The sequence below is a fragment of the Pelophylax lessonae genome (genome assembly GCF_965119305.1).
Source record: "Pelophylax lessonae genome assembly, chromosome: 10".
NCBI classification, from domain to species: domain Eukaryota; kingdom Metazoa; phylum Chordata; class Amphibia; order Anura; family Ranidae; genus Pelophylax; species Pelophylax lessonae.
In genome coordinates this window covers 76893194-76906411 of record NC_138777.1, presented here as the reverse complement: position 1 = coordinate 76906411, position 13218 = coordinate 76893194, and the positions used below count along the sequence as shown (strand labels likewise).

The 13218-nt window shown below is 47.1% G+C and overlaps 1 protein-coding gene across 2 annotated transcripts; it reads left to right on the top strand.

Annotated features, from left to right (window-relative positions):
* The first annotated feature begins 33 nt into the window (after positions 1-33).
* LOC309565689 (general transcription factor II-I repeat domain-containing protein 2B-like) lies at positions 34-12318 on the top strand. 2 transcript variants are annotated; one of them, XM_082270660.1, is made up of 3 exons: positions 34-116; positions 7373-7477; positions 10472-12318. In XM_082270660.1, the coding sequence occupies exons 1-3, from the start codon at positions 87-89 to the stop codon at positions 12293-12295; spliced, it is 1959 nt and encodes a 652-aa protein (XP_082126786.1). In that variant the 5' UTR covers positions 34-86; the 3' UTR covers positions 12296-12318. The 2 variants fall into 2 exon arrangements, with proteins under 2 accessions (XP_082126786.1, XP_082126787.1); XM_082270661.1 differs by lacking the exon at positions 7373-7477 and having other exon boundaries at positions 67-116.
* The last annotated feature ends 900 nt before the right edge of the window (positions 12319-13218 follow it).

The following is a 13218-nucleotide window of genomic DNA, read 5'->3' as shown; positions in this document are numbered from 1 at the left end:
TTTGCAGCCGGAGGATTCCCCCAACACTTCCTGTGCAGTGTTCGGGGTCAGGGGGCCGAAGTTCCGGTGCTCGGGAAACCGTTTCTATGGAATCCTCCGTAGGAGAGCCCGCTAAGGTAAGTCTCCCCCGATAAAGGGCACTTCTATCTCTTACATTGCAGAGAACTACAGGTCCCAGCATGCCCTGCGGTGTGCATGCCTCATGCTGGAATATGGGCAGCCTTTGTAGAGCTATGTGTGGGGTGACCCCTCTTTATACAGACATATCTCCTTACCGGGGTGACCCCCCTATGTACAGACATATCTCCTTACCGGGGTGACCCCCCCTATATACAGACATATCCCCTTACCGGGGTGACCCCCCTATGTACAGACATATCTCCTTACCGGGGTGACCCCCCTATGTACAGACATATCTCCTTACCGGGGTGACCCCCCTATGTACAGACATATCTCCTTACCGGGGTGACCCCCCTATATACAGACCTATCTCCTTACCGGGGTGACCCCCTATATACAGACATATCTCCTTACCGGGGTGACCCCCCTATATACAGACATATCTCCTTACCGGGGTGACCCCTCTATATACAGACATATCCCCTTACCGGGGTGACCCCCCTATGTACAGACATATCTCCTTACCGGGGTGACCCCCCCTATATACAGACATATCCCCTTACCGGGGTGACCCCCCCTATATACAGACATATCCCCTTACCGGGGTGACCCCCCCTATATACAGACATATCCCCTTACCGGGGTGACCCCCCTATGTACAGACATATCTCTTTACCGGGGTGACCCCCCTATGTACAGACATATCTCCTTACCGGGGTGACCCCCCTATATACAGACCTATCTCCTTACCGGGGTGACCCCCCTATATACAGACCTATCTCCTTACCGGGGTGACCCCCTATATACAGACATATCTCCTTACCGGGGTGACCCCCTATATACAGACATATCTCCTTACCGGGGTGACCCCCTATATACAGACATATCTCCTTACCGGGGTGACCCCCTATATACAGACATATCCCCCTTACCGGGGTGACCCCCCCTATATACAGACATATCCCCTTACCGGGGTGACCCCCCTATGTACAGACATAACCCCCTTACCGGGGTGACCCCTCTATATACAGACATATCCCCCTTACCGGGGTGACCCCCCCATATACAGACATATCCCCTTACCGGGGTGACCCCCCCATATACAGACATATCTCCTTACCGGGGTGACCCCCCTATGTACAGACATATCTCCTTACCGGGGTGACCCCTCTATATACAGACATATCCCCTTACCGGGGTGACCCCCCTATGTACAGACATATCTCCTTACCGGGGTGACCCCCCCTATATACAGACATATCCCCTTACCGGGGTGACCCCCCCTATATACAGACATATCCCCTTACCGGGGTGACCCCCCCTATATACAGACATATCCCCTTACCGGGGTGACCCCCCTATGTACAGACATATCTCCTTACCGGGGTGACCCCCCTATGTACAGACATATCTCCTTACCGGGGTGACCCCCCTATATACAGACCTATCTCCTTACCGGGGTGACCCCCTATATACAGACATATCTCCTTACCGGGGTGACCCCCTATATACAGACATATCTCCTTACCGGGGTGACCCCCTATATACAGACATATCCCCCTTACCGGGGTGACCCCCCCTATATACAGACATATCCCCTTACCGGGGTGACCCCCCTATGTACAGACATAACCCCCTTACCGGGGTGACCCCTCTATATACAGACATATCCCCCTTACCGGGGTGACCCCCCCATATACAGACATATCCCCTTACCGGGGTGACCCCCCTATATACAGACATATCCCCTTACCGGGATGACCCCCCCATATACAGACATATCCCCTTACCGGGGTGACCCCCCTATATACAGACATATCCCCCTTACCGGGGTGACCCCCCCTATATACAGACATATCCCCCTTACCGGGGTGACCCCCCCTATATACAGACATATCCCCTTACCGGGGTGACCCCCCTATATACAGACATATCCCCTTACCGGGGTGACCCCCCTATATACAGACATATCCCCTTACCGGGGTGACCCCCCCCTATATACAGACATATCCCCTTACCGGGGTGACCCCTCTATATACAGACATATCCCCTTACCGGGGTGACCCCTCTATATACAGACATATCCCCCTTACCGGGGTGACCCCCCTATATACAGACATATCTCCTTACCGGGGTGACCCCCCTATATACAGACATATCCCCCTTACCGGGGTGACCCCCTATATACAGACATATCCCCCTTACCGGGGTGACCCCCTATATACAGACATATCCCCCTTACCGGGGTGACCCCTCTATATACAAATTTATCCCCTTACCGGGGTGACCCCCCTATATACAGACATATCCCCTTACCGGGGTGACCCCCTACATACAGACATATCCCCTTACCGGGGTGACCCCTCTATATACAGACATATCCCCCTTACCGGGGTGACCCCCCTATATACAGACATATCCCCCTTACCGGGGTGACCCCCTATCAGACTTGTATAAAGTATTCAAAATTTCTACTTGAGTAAAAGTACAAGTGCTCGATCAAAAAGTGACTTGAGTAGAAGTGGAAGTGCTCGCAGAAAAAGTTACTTAAGTAGAAGTACTAAAGTATTCAACATTTTTTTTACTTAAGTATTGCAAGTAGTTTTTTCAAAAAAATTGCTACTTAAGTACTAAAAGTAAAAAGTACCAGTAGTTTTGAAAAAAAATTTCTACTCAAGTACTGAAAGTAGAAGTACAAGTACTGTGGTATGTAGTTATTAAAGAAAGAAGTCAAAAGTTTGAACATCATATTGTTTTTTATTATTTCAAATGATTAACCTAAAGGACAATCACAATTCCTAAGGCTGTAACTTTTTGTAAACAAAAAACAGATAAAGTATGTCCCTCCCTTCCCCTTTTAAAGCATCCACCTTTTAAAGCCAGGGGTGGTCTCCTTCCTGAGCTTCCTCACTCTCACAGCCAGGCAGATCACTTGAAGTTGAAGGGCCAGGGGTGGAAGGTGGTGTTTTTGGTTCGTCCATCTTTTCAGCTGATCAAAAGGCAGAACAGGAGCATGCGCAGTCTTCTTAATCGCGGTTTGATTTGATTTGCTCAATTGATGATGATGTGCCAGGCCAGCTTCATCAAACCTACAACGCTTAAAGTGAAAAATGCATCAAAAACTACTAACAAAGTGGCTGTGCTAAAAATGCTAATAAAGTGCCTGCAATTATATATATTCTTTTTGTATTCAAAATCATCGCCCACAGTATCAAAAATAAAGTGACATGTCTGTGCTAAATGCAGTTCAAATTATTCCCACAATGTAAATGTAATTCATATAAAATATATATGACGATACCACAATAAAATAAGTTGTGATTGTGAATAAGTTACGTGCAAGTTTAAGTGTGTAAACTAAACTTTATAACGAAAAGTCCATAACTGAATTTCAGTGTGCAATCTAAGAAGTGCTGTCACTTGCTGTCAGATGCTTCCACCTTTCTTCTGTGATCTGCTCAAGTAAAGTGGTGGACTGGATAGCCTCTCTCTCTGCCTCTCACCTTAGTAGCACTGGCACTGCACTGGTTCAAAAAGCTGTCTATATTATTTTCATTATAAGAACTTGTCAGAACATGCTTCCACCACCTGTCCTTCACACTAGTAGTGCTCATTTGCTTTGCTCAAGTCAAGTGCCACTGCCAGTGGCCACTGCAGTGCAGGCACAGCCGCAGAGGCAGGCCGCAGGAAGCACAGGCACCACCACAACACAACACTTATGCTCCATGGACCATGGATGGTCGGATAATCATCATAGCCGTCAGTCTCACTCTTCTTGGTTCAAAAAAGCCACCCATGACCCGTGTGTATATAATATATTAATATTTTATATTGATTATTTGATTCTCAAATGGCACATTTGCCATGGCATGGATTAGGCCCTCTCCACGGTCCACCTCACTCACCTCATAGAGAAGAAGATGAGATAACGAAGAAAATGCTCCGAGTCCTGCCGCCCGTGTCACTACTCCTCTCAGTAAGGGCTCTAAGGGGTGGAGTCTCAATAAGGGCCCTAAGGGGAGTGACACACAACACGTTTAGAGGCGGAGACCTCGAGCGGGAAGACGGCAGCACGGCTCCTCCAGTGCGGTCTCTTAACTTGATGATCATGACAGTGATTCCGCGGGCCGCGGCGCGAGCGAGGCTGTGGGATTGATTGAATTGAGTTGTGCTGCCTACTGCTACACACTACCTACTACTAAATTGTGAGTCAGTATATTTTATTTCATTTTTATATATAAAAGCGCTATTGTTGAGAACTACTAGCCACTAGATCTCCTGGCTGTCACTTTGTCACATGTTGGGGAATCACAGCGGCTCGGCTCCAGAAGTGGCTGGTGTCCCCGTCATCCTGCCAGGGCCGCCAAGAAGTTCATCACCTAATCTTAAGTTATTAATATCTTATGAGGAGAGGACCTATGGGATTGAGAATTGAAATAATTAAATATATATGGCTTTTTGAACCAGTGCAGTCAGTGCCACAGTGCCACCCAGACGCTATCCACCAGTGCCACCACCATTAAGTGTGTTGGTCGGTCACTCGAGCACTGAAGGAGTTGGAAGCATCTGACAAGTGAAGTGACACTTTAGATTTGCACACTGGAATTCATTTATGGTTTTTCGTTATAGATAGGTTTACACACTTCAACTTGTTGCACGCACCTGACCTAACTTATTTCATAACTTATTTTATTGTGATTTATTGTCATATTTTATATGAATTGAATTTACTGTTACATTGTGGGAATAATTATTTTCACTGCATTTAGGCTTTAGCACATTCATGTCACTTTATTTTTGATACTGTGTGGAGTGTGGGCAGGGCACTGGGGGCAACGATGATATTATATCGATTGCACAGGCACTTTATTCGCACAGCCAAGTTGTGTTTGTTAGTAGTTTCTTGATGCACTTTAAGCACTGTAGCACCATTTATTTGTTTGTTTCATATTTTCTTTTTATTGGAAAGATTTGGTATAGCAGCTTTTATTATACACAGCCTTTATTTTCGTATGCGCTGATTTACAAATGACATTATACACATTTTTTTGAGCTTTATGTAACCTGCCATCTACTGTTCTGGCAGTGGTAATTTTTTTTAAAGTAACGAGTAACTATGCAGCACAAAAAAAAAATACTTGAGTAGAAGTATCGAAATCATTGAAAAAATGTAGTGAAGTAAAAGTAGAAGTAGGAGAAAAAAATTCTACTCTAGGAAAGTACAGATACCGCATTTCGGTACTTAAGTACAGTACTTAAGTAGTTCTACTTCGTTACTATACATCTCTGCCCCCTATATACAGACATATCCCCCTTACCGGGGTGACCCCTCTATATACAAATTTATCCCCTTACCGGGGTGACCCAGCTATATACAGACATATCCCCTTACCGGGGTGACCCCCTACATACAGACATATCCCCCTTACCGGGGTGACCCCCCTACATACAGACATATCCCCCTTACCGGGGTGACCCCCCTACATACAGACATATCCCCTTACCGGGGTGACCCCTCTATATACAGACATATCCCCCTTACCGGGGTGACCCCCCTATATACAGACATATCCCCCTTACCGGGGTGACCCCCTATATACAGACATATCCCCCTTACCGGGGTGACCCCCTATATACAGACATATCCCCCTTACCGGGGTGACCCCTCTATATACAGACATATCCCCTTACCGGGGTGACCCCCCTATATACAGACATATCCCCTTACCGGGGTGACCCCCTACATACAGACATATCCCCCTTACCGGGGTGACCCCCCTACATACAGACATATCCCCCTTACCGGGGTGACCCCCCTACATACAGACATATCCCCTTACCGGGGTGACCCCTCTATATACAGACATATCCCCCTTACCGGGGTGACCCCTCCATATACAGACATATCCCCCTTACCGGGGTGACCCCTCCATATACAGACATATCCCCCTCACCGGGGTGACCCCCTATATACAGACATATCCCCTTACCGGGGTGACCCCCTATATACAGACTTATCCCCCTTACCGGGGTGACCCCTCTATATACAGACATATCCCCTTACCGGGGTGACCCCCCCTATATACAGACATATCCCCTTTATCGGGGTGACCCCCCCATATACAGACCTATCCCCTTACCGGGGTGACCCCCTATATACAGACATATCCCCCTTACCGGGGTGACTCCCTATATACAGACATATCCCCCTTACCGGGGTGACCCCCCCCATATACAGACATATCCCTTTACCGGGGTGACTCCCTATATACAGACATATCACCTTACCGGGGTGACTCCCTATATACAGACATATCACCTTACCGGGGTGACTCTCTATATACAGACATATCCCCTTACCGGGGTGACTCCCTATATACAGACATATCCCCTTACCGGGGTGACTCCCTATATACAGACATATCCCCTTACTGGAGTGACCCCCCCATATACAGACATATCCCCCTTACCGGGGTGACTCCCTATATACAGACATATCCCCTTACCGGGGTGACTCCCTATATACAGACATATCACCTTACCGGGGTGACTCCCTATATACAGACATATCCCCCTTACCGGGGTGACCCCTCTATATACAGACATATCACCTTACCGGGGTGACTCCCTATATACAGACATATCCCCTTACCGGGGTGACCCCCTATATACAGACATATCCCCTTACCGGAGTGACCCCCAACAGTGCCCACCAGTGCTGCCAATGTGTCTCCCTATCAGTGACCATAGGGGGGGGCGACCTCTCCCGCCGTTTCTAAAAGTGATCCAGCAGCTAATCAGCCACTCGGAGCACGTTTTACACGAAAACAATCTTAACACCTCCTCCCAAAGTTCCAAATTTTTTGGATGCAGAGGACCCACAGAATAAAACCTCAGTGGTTGCAGTTTATGATATTGAATAACTGTTACCCCCCGCCACATGCTTTTGGTTCCTCCTTTCTGCTCTTGCATCCTGTAGTGTCATACCAGCCAGCAGAAGAAACCACAGCATGCAGCGGGGGAGCAGTTATTCTCCACACCCAGACGTATGGAATACATGCATTAGAGTAGACAAGCAACAAGTAGAGAGTCAGGAAGCCTCCACAGCTGCAGGCACCGTGGAGAAATCTATCTTTAAATTTTATGATAAAAAAGTGCTTTCAGTTTATTTCAGCAGTTCAGTTCACCCTGCTTCTGATCCCAGCAGTGACTTAGAAGTATTTCAGCTATCTTGTTTGTTTTATAAACGCAGGGCAGACGCAGAGAAAAAGTGGAGCCAATACCGGACTTAAATGACTTCAGTGCTTCTGATTTGAACTTGAAGATGAATTGCTCCAAGGTGCCTGCAGTTACAGAGGTAAGTGAAAAGTTGTTTTAAAAAGTTAATTTACTGAATGGTAAGTAAATATTTATCCAAAGCCTGACAAAATATCTGTATGCAGTTTGGGATAATTAGTTCTATAACAATGGTGGTCTCCAAATTGTCGTTGCCGTTATCTGGCCCTTGCGGCACTATTCTTTCCACTGACACCAACAATGGGACAATATTCCTCCCACTTACACTGACAACAGGGCACCGTTCCTCCCACTCACACCAACAATGGGACACCATCGACTGGGCACTATTCACCCCACTGACCCCATCACTGACACCATCGACGGGGCACCATTCACCCCACTGACACCATCGACGGGGCACCATTCACCCCACTGACACCATCGACGGGGCACCATTCCCCCCCCCAATGACAGGGCTCCATTCCCACCAATGACGGGGCACCACTCCAGAAAATAAAGGATGTTATGAAGAAAAATATAATAAAAATATAAACTTGGCCTACCTTAAAAGGGGCAGCGCACAGAGGTCAGTAGGATGTAGGAGCAGTGTACAGAGGTCAGTAGGCTGTAGGGGAGGTGTAAAGAGGTCAGTAGGATGTAGAGGCAGTGTACAGAGGTCAGTAGGATGTAGGGGCGGTGTACAGAGGTCAGTAGGATGTAGGGGCGGTGTACAGAGGTCAGTAGGATGTAGGGGCGGTGTACAGAGGTCAGTAGGATGTAGGGGCGGTGTAAAGAGGTCAGTAGGATGTAGGGGCAGTGTACAGAGGTCAGTAGGATGTAGGGGTAGTGTACAGAGGTCAGTAGGATGTAGGGGTAGTGTACAGAGGTCAGTAGGATGTAGGGGCGATGTGCAGAGGTCAGTAGGATGTAGGGGCGATGTGCAGAGGTCAGTAGGATGTAGGGGCGGTGTGCAGAGGTCAGCAGGATGTAGGGGCGGTGTCCAGAGGTCAGTAGGCTGTAGGGGAGGTGTAAAGAGGTCAGTAGGATGTAGAGGCAGTGTACAGAGGTCAGTAGGATGTAGGGGCGGTGTACAGAGGTCAGTAGGATGTAGGGGCGGTGTACAGAGGTCAGTAGGATGTAGGGGCGGTGTACAGAGGTCAGTAGGATGTGGGGGCGGTGTACAGAGGTCAGTAGGATGTAGGAGCAGTGTACAGAGGTCAGTAGGCTGTAGGGGTGGTGTAAAGAGGTCAGTAGGATGTAGGGGCAGTGTACAGAGGTCAGTAGGATGTAGGGGTAGTGTACAGAGGTCAGTAGGATGTAGGGGTAGTGTACAGAGGTCAGTAGGATGTAGGGGTAGTGTACAGAGGTCAGTAGGATGTAGGGGTAGTGTACAGAGGTCAGTAGGATGTAGGGGCGATGTGCAGAGGTCAGTAGGATGTAGGGGCGATGTGCAGAGGTCAGTAGGATGTAGGGGCGGTGTGCAGAGGTCAGCAGGATGTAGGGGCGGTGTCCAGAGGTCAGTAGGCTGTAGGGGAGGTGTAAAGAGGTCAGTAGGATGTAGAGGCAGTGTACAGAGGTCAGTAGGATGTAGGGGCGGTGTACAGAGGTCAGTATAGGGGCGGTGTCCAGAGGTCAGTAGGATGTAGGGGCGGTGTCCAGAGGTCAGTAGGATGTAGGGGCGGTGTACAGAGGTCAGTAGGATTTAGAGGCAGTGTACAGAGGTCAGTAGGATTTAGAGGCAGTGTAAAGTGGTCAGTAGGATTTAGAGGCAGTGTAAAGTGGTCAGTAGGATGTAGAGGCAGTGTAAAGTGGTCAGTAGGATGTAGAGGCAGTGTAAAGTGGTCAGTAGGATGTAGGAGCGGTGTACAGAGGTCAGTAGCATGTAGGGGCGGTGTACATAGGTCAGTAGCATGTAGGGGCGGTGTACATAGGTCAGTAGCATGTAGGGGCGGTGTACATAGGTCAGTAGGATGGAGGGGCAGTGTACAGAGGTCAGTAGGATGGAGGGACAGTGTACAGAGGTCAGTAGGATGGAGGGGCAGTGTACAGAGGTTAGTAAGATGGAGGGGCAGTGTACAGAGGTCAGTAGGATGTAGGGGCAGTTTACAGTCCAAACCCACCCAAGCTATCCCGCCTGAAAGTTGTCAAAGTTGGCAGAGTCCCAAACACAGGTCAGAGCTCATCGCTTCCCTGTGCCGATTTGCAGGCGGGAGAGGAGCACTTTAGGCTGAGGGTCGGCAAGGCAGGGACATGAACGTGATCTACCTGTCACCTGACTGCAATTAGTTGCTGACCACCACTGTACAGACTCCATGCAGGTGCACATAACTCGCCGAAGAGCATGCGTGTTCACATTCAGTGGCTGCAACCCAACTAAAGGAGATCATCGACACTGAGGTGCAATGAACAATAAAAAAAGGTGCAAAGTGAAAGCAGTTAAAGGCTACCTTAACACCTTAACAAGCTTTGTAAAGCCCAACTGAATCCTCTTGTAAATTATAGTAATGCAAGCAGGCTTGTGTACATTTTATGGTAGGAAATATGCCTTTTTTTATATTTGGTATAGTAAAAAATCCTGTGCTGTCAGCTCTAGGAGGACTATCGCTCTCACACACTAGCAGCAGGGGCTCTGTGATCTTTTTCTCTTCTTTCTCAGCAGGGAACGATCGCGGGTGTCAGGCGGCAATTGGAGCCGTCTGCCCCGTGCATTGGCTTCCCCGCTGACAAGCGGGAGCAGGAGCACGTGGCGCCGACGGCACGCGCTCGCCCTCTAGCTGTCTGCGCGCGACCGACGTATACCTACGGCGGTTCAAGCAGGAACAGCTGCCTGCCGCAGTATAACTGCGGCGGGCGGTCGTAAAGTGGTTAATCCTTCTGTGTAGCCATTTATTCCCATTTGAAGGTTCTAGCTGAGTGGATCTGACTAAAGAAACAAATCAGTTCCTATCATGCAGTTGTAGCTTCCATGATTTAGCTCTATGTAAGCCATACTGTCATTTTGCACAATGCAATACAGGGGTAGATGCTTATATACATTTCTTGTTTGATAATTGATATCTACATTATGTTCTAGGTCTCTCCTGCTGGCCATGTGCCGAAGACTAGCACCCCTCGGCATCGAAAGGTAGATAGTGAAAATAGGGCTTTCAAGGAACGTTGGGAGATGGATTACTTGTTTGTGAAAACAAAGAATAAACCCCAGTGCTTGGTATGTTTCCAGATCCTGGCTGTCTGCAAGGAGTACAATGTAAAAAGACATTATGTGTCTCAGCACGAATTCCAATTCTCCAAGTATACCGGGGAACTAAGGCTTGCAGTCATAAATGACTTGAAAAGCAAACTGAACAGCCAAGCCCCTCTGCCTGAACCAGCCCTAAACACAGAAAAGGCTGCAATCAAGGCCTCCTTCCTGATCTGCGAGGAGATTGTGAAAAGGAAAAAAGCGTTTAGTGACGGCGCGTTTATCAAGGAATGCGCCATAAAAATGGCTCGCGCTTTTGGTAACGAAGAAATGGCTAAAAGTTTTGAGTCTGTTTCACTCTCCCATCAAACAGTGGCCCGGCGAATTTCCGTCATGGATCAGTACGTCACTCAGAAAGTCCACGAGGCCATCAAGAACTGCACTTACTTTTCCATTGCTGTCGATGAAAATGTGGACATAACAGGCACCAATCAGCTTATCATCTGTGTCCGCACAGTGGATGAGAACTTTAATACCTCGGAGGAATTGCTGCATCTGACTCCCCTGCAAGGAGTTGCAAAAGATGAAGACATTTATGAAGAAGTAAAGATTGCTCTGGGAGATTATGGCGGCTTGGAACGGTGCATAAGCATTATGACCGACGGTTGCAAATCAACAACTTTAAAAAACTCTGGCCTTGCTGCACTACTTAGGAGAGATGGTTTTGGTTGCTTGCTGTTACACTGCATTGTTCATGAGGAAGGTTTGGTGGGAGCTTTGTTAAAAATGGCAGATGTAATGGAAGTTGTTATAAAGGTAACAAATTTGATCAGAGACAAGAAATGCGGTGTGACTCGCAGGAGGTTTAAGGCACTGTTGGAAGAACTGGAAGCAGCAAGTTCTGATTTGCCACAAAATCGAAACCTTCGATGGTTGAGTGAAGGAAGCTACCTCTCAAAATTCTTCAGGTTTCGAAAGGAAATTTACTTGTTTCTGGTTGAGCTGAAATCGGATCCAGTCTTAGAGATGCGTCTCTGCGACACAGACTTCCTCTGCTCTCTGGCCTTCCTAACGGACATCACACAAAGTTTGAACACTCTGAATATGAGCTTGCAGGAGAGAGAGCAGAACATTAACCAGCTCTTCAAGCATATTTCTGCCTTCAGAAACAAGCTCATGCTCCTAAAACTGAACCTGTTAAGGAATGAGCTGATACATTTAAATTGCTGCAGTGAACTTTTCTATGAGATGAAAGACACAGGATCCATTTTAGACTTTAACAGGTTTATCCCAAAGATTGAGATTCTCATTGAGAACTTCAGTGCGAGGTTCCAGGAATTTAATGAGCTGAATTTCAGCTTCAGATTGTTCAGTAGTCCGCTCACTGTGGATATTGTTGCTGCAGATGCCCATTATCAAATGGAATTATGTGAAGTACAGGCAGATGTGTTCCTGGCTTCCCGGGCTGAGTTAGGGATACCATTCTTTAAAATTCTTCCTAAAGAAAGGTATCCACATTTACGGGACTTAGGACTGAAAATTGCCTCCATGTTTGGTAGTACCTATATTTGTGAAAAAGCGTTTTCTGATTTGAATCATATCAAGTCCAAATACAGGAATAATATTTCAAATCGCACACTCCTCCAAGCGCTGCGCCTTTCCACAACCAATCTTAAGGTAGACGTCGATGAATTATTGTCACAGCCAACTCATTAAAAGCCATTTGTTTCCATAACCCTGGAATAGACAGTTACTACACACCTATGGTTCTTTCCTTTCAACTTGACATGTTTTTACATCTTGTGATCAGTGTTAAACGATGGTAGGAGAAAACAAAATGTTAGGCTAGACAAAAAGGCAAACTACTTCACCATTTCATACATTTATTTATTGCATTGTTTATACTTTTTTAAATATGTTAGTGTATAGCTGATTAGTAAATAAAATATTACTTGTTGCTTTTTATTTTTGGTCCTAAGGAAAAGCTCTGCTTATAAAAACACTTTTACTAAGGGCAAGTGCTTTGCCAGAGATCTTCGTAAATAACTTTACTTGGAAAAGTATACCCAATCACATGCAAGGGAAATAAAAAGCAGAGCTTCTGCCTGTTTACTAAGCTCTGGAGCAACTGCACTTGCAAAGTGCACAGTCTATTTGCCTTTAGTAAATCAACCCCTTTGTGCCTGTGCACATCGTTTGGTAGACTTTTCTTAACAATAGAGCTTGCTTCTGTGTTCCCTTTATGTGTTGAGGGTGTGTCTGCCAATGCAAATCTTAGGCTGGCCATAGACCGTGCAAATTTCTTTTCTGCAACCACGGGTTGCAGGAAAGAAATTTTCATGATTTCCCCATTAACACAGACGATGCTGACAGCAATTATCAGCTCCCGGGGGGTGGACGAGGGAAGCCGTCTCTGCCGGGAGCAGACAGTGATTATTGCTAGTGGCTGTAGCAGCAGCTAGCGATAATCGCAAGTGAATCAGGCAGTTTGGTTGTACCTAATTTGATCGATTGGTCCATCAACTTGGTACATTCCGCCTGCTCACACGCATTTTCTAATCCGGTCGAGATTCAAACCATCTAAGATCTTAATCTCCTTTGTGCTGAACAAAATTTTCATACAATGCCAGTTGGTGCTG